General features: G+C 36.4%; 1 protein-coding gene across 2 annotated transcripts in view; it reads left to right on the top strand.

The window, feature by feature from the left end:
- The window catches only part of Ccny (cyclin Y), a 154,582-nt gene that overhangs the window by 94,696 nt on the left and 57,969 nt on the right, over positions 1-1,917 (top strand). For both annotated transcript variants that reach the window (XM_013009362.1, XM_013009361.1), the window contains exon 2: positions 595-669. In XM_013009362.1, the coding sequence (XP_012864816.1) occupies positions 595-669 (75 nt within the window). The remainder of the gene's footprint in view (positions 1-594; positions 670-1,917) is intronic.

Genomic DNA, 1,917 nt, shown 5'->3' with positions numbered 1-1,917 from the left:
AGTCTCATGGACTTTCCTACTTGGGTAGGCTTTGAACTACAATCCTCAGATCTTAGCCTCCTGAGTAGCTAGGATTACAGGCATGAGCCGCCAGCACCTGGCTAAATTTTCTTTTTTGAAGTATGGATCAACAGTATACATGAACAGCCCAGATTAGACCCACAAATAGCTGGTACTGTAGTGGTTGCCTTTCAGATACTATCTTTCAAAGTAATCTAAATAAGCAGAGCGTAAATAAGCAGAGTGTAAGAGTGCTTGATTCCATTGTAACAACTTGAAGTGTCCTAATGTAATCACCTTTGGCAAATAATGCATATGAAAATAATGGCTAATTCCTGATTACATGTGATAACTATTCCGCTATTTTGGTCATGTCTTAGGTACAGAACAAGATTCAAAGGAAAATGGAGTTTAGCTTAATGATCTCCAGTCAACTGTCTATTTATTGTAGATAACTTTTTCAGAGTTCTAAATACTATTATGCTTTGTCCTGTTATTAGTAATTGAGATTTTGGAAAACTGAAAGTTAATATTGTCTTTCTCTAGTTAACAGATAGTTGTTCATATAATTTCTTTTTTTTTTTTTCTTTAAAGATTTGAACATGGAATTCAATCCTTCAGACCATCCTCGAGCCAGCACAATATTCCTCAGTAAATCTCAGACGGACGGTAGGTTTCTAACTTACTAATTTCTGTTAACAACAACAACTGGCATTAATAACCCAGGTTTTGATTTTACACTTTATTTCAATGAAATTGAATACCCTTTTAAATGATCCTAGAAGATGTTGTTCAATGATTGTTCTTTTGGGCTTTATTTTTCCTTTTGTGAAGAAGTTACATTTTTAGAATTTTCCATTTGAAGTAATTATGTTCATTTTGCTAGCTTGCTGGATTATTCCTACATGCTTTCTATACTGGATGTATCTACTTTGTCATAAATTTTCCTTTTCCTACAAGAATTGATATTTGCATAAACTCTCAAAAAATACAAACATGAAGTGAAAGCAGAATTAATGTTCTATTTTGTCATGGAAGTGATACGGTTCTCAGTTGTGAGAGCTTAATTGACCCTGTGCATAAAATACAGAGGTTTTCTTTTTTAAAAATGCAGAGGTTTTTTTTTTTTCTTTTGCAAAAGTTTTAATAACCAGTTTAAAAACCAGAAGTATGTGCAAGTTCTTCTGGAGGGAAGTCTCTTTAGTCTCTGGCTCATCTCACTGTTACTTGACCCTTGGCTGCATAGGAAAGGTGGGATCAAATTTCTACAGTATTGTAAACACAAGTCTTCACTTTGGATTCTTGTAGAAAAGTATGAGATTTGGTGATACTGACTAGGATGTTATTCTGTTTGTTTGTTTGTTTTTTGGGTCCTGTCGTGGGGCTTGAACTCTGGGCCTGGGTGCTGTCTCTCAGCTCTCCAGCTCAAGGCTAGCACTCTACCACTTGAGCCACAGTGCCACTTCTGGCTTTTTTCTTTTTGCTTATGTGGTGCTGAGTAATCGAACCCAGGGCCTCATGCATGCAAGGCAAGTGCTCTACCACTGAGCTACCTTCCCAGCCCCTAGGATGTTATTCTGTAATAAGGAAATCTTACATCTGTTCTTGCTAAGCTCTAATTTAGAGAAAATACAATGGTGAGTAGAAAACATGTTTAAGGTAAGTTCATATTTAAGGAATGGTTAATAATGGTTAAGTAACAGTTTTGGCATGGTATAATGCTGATGTAGGTGTGGGCCACTGACTTGATTTGAAAGCCTTTGATATATATATCTTTTTAAGTTCTAAAAGAAAGAGTAAATCAGTGTAGTCAACAAATACTTTTTTTTTTTTTTTTTGGTTCGGTCGTGGGGCCTGAACTCTGGGCCTGGGCACAGTCCTTCAGCTCAAGGCTAGTGCTCTACCACTTGAGCCACA

This window comes from Dipodomys ordii, unplaced genomic scaffold (assembly GCF_000151885.1).
Source record: "Dipodomys ordii isolate 6190 unplaced genomic scaffold, Dord_2.0 Scaffold9, whole genome shotgun sequence".
Taxonomy (NCBI): domain Eukaryota; kingdom Metazoa; phylum Chordata; class Mammalia; order Rodentia; family Heteromyidae; genus Dipodomys; species Dipodomys ordii.
The sequence above is the reverse complement of the archived record's forward strand: the minus strand, read 5'-3'. Positions and strand labels throughout refer to the sequence as shown.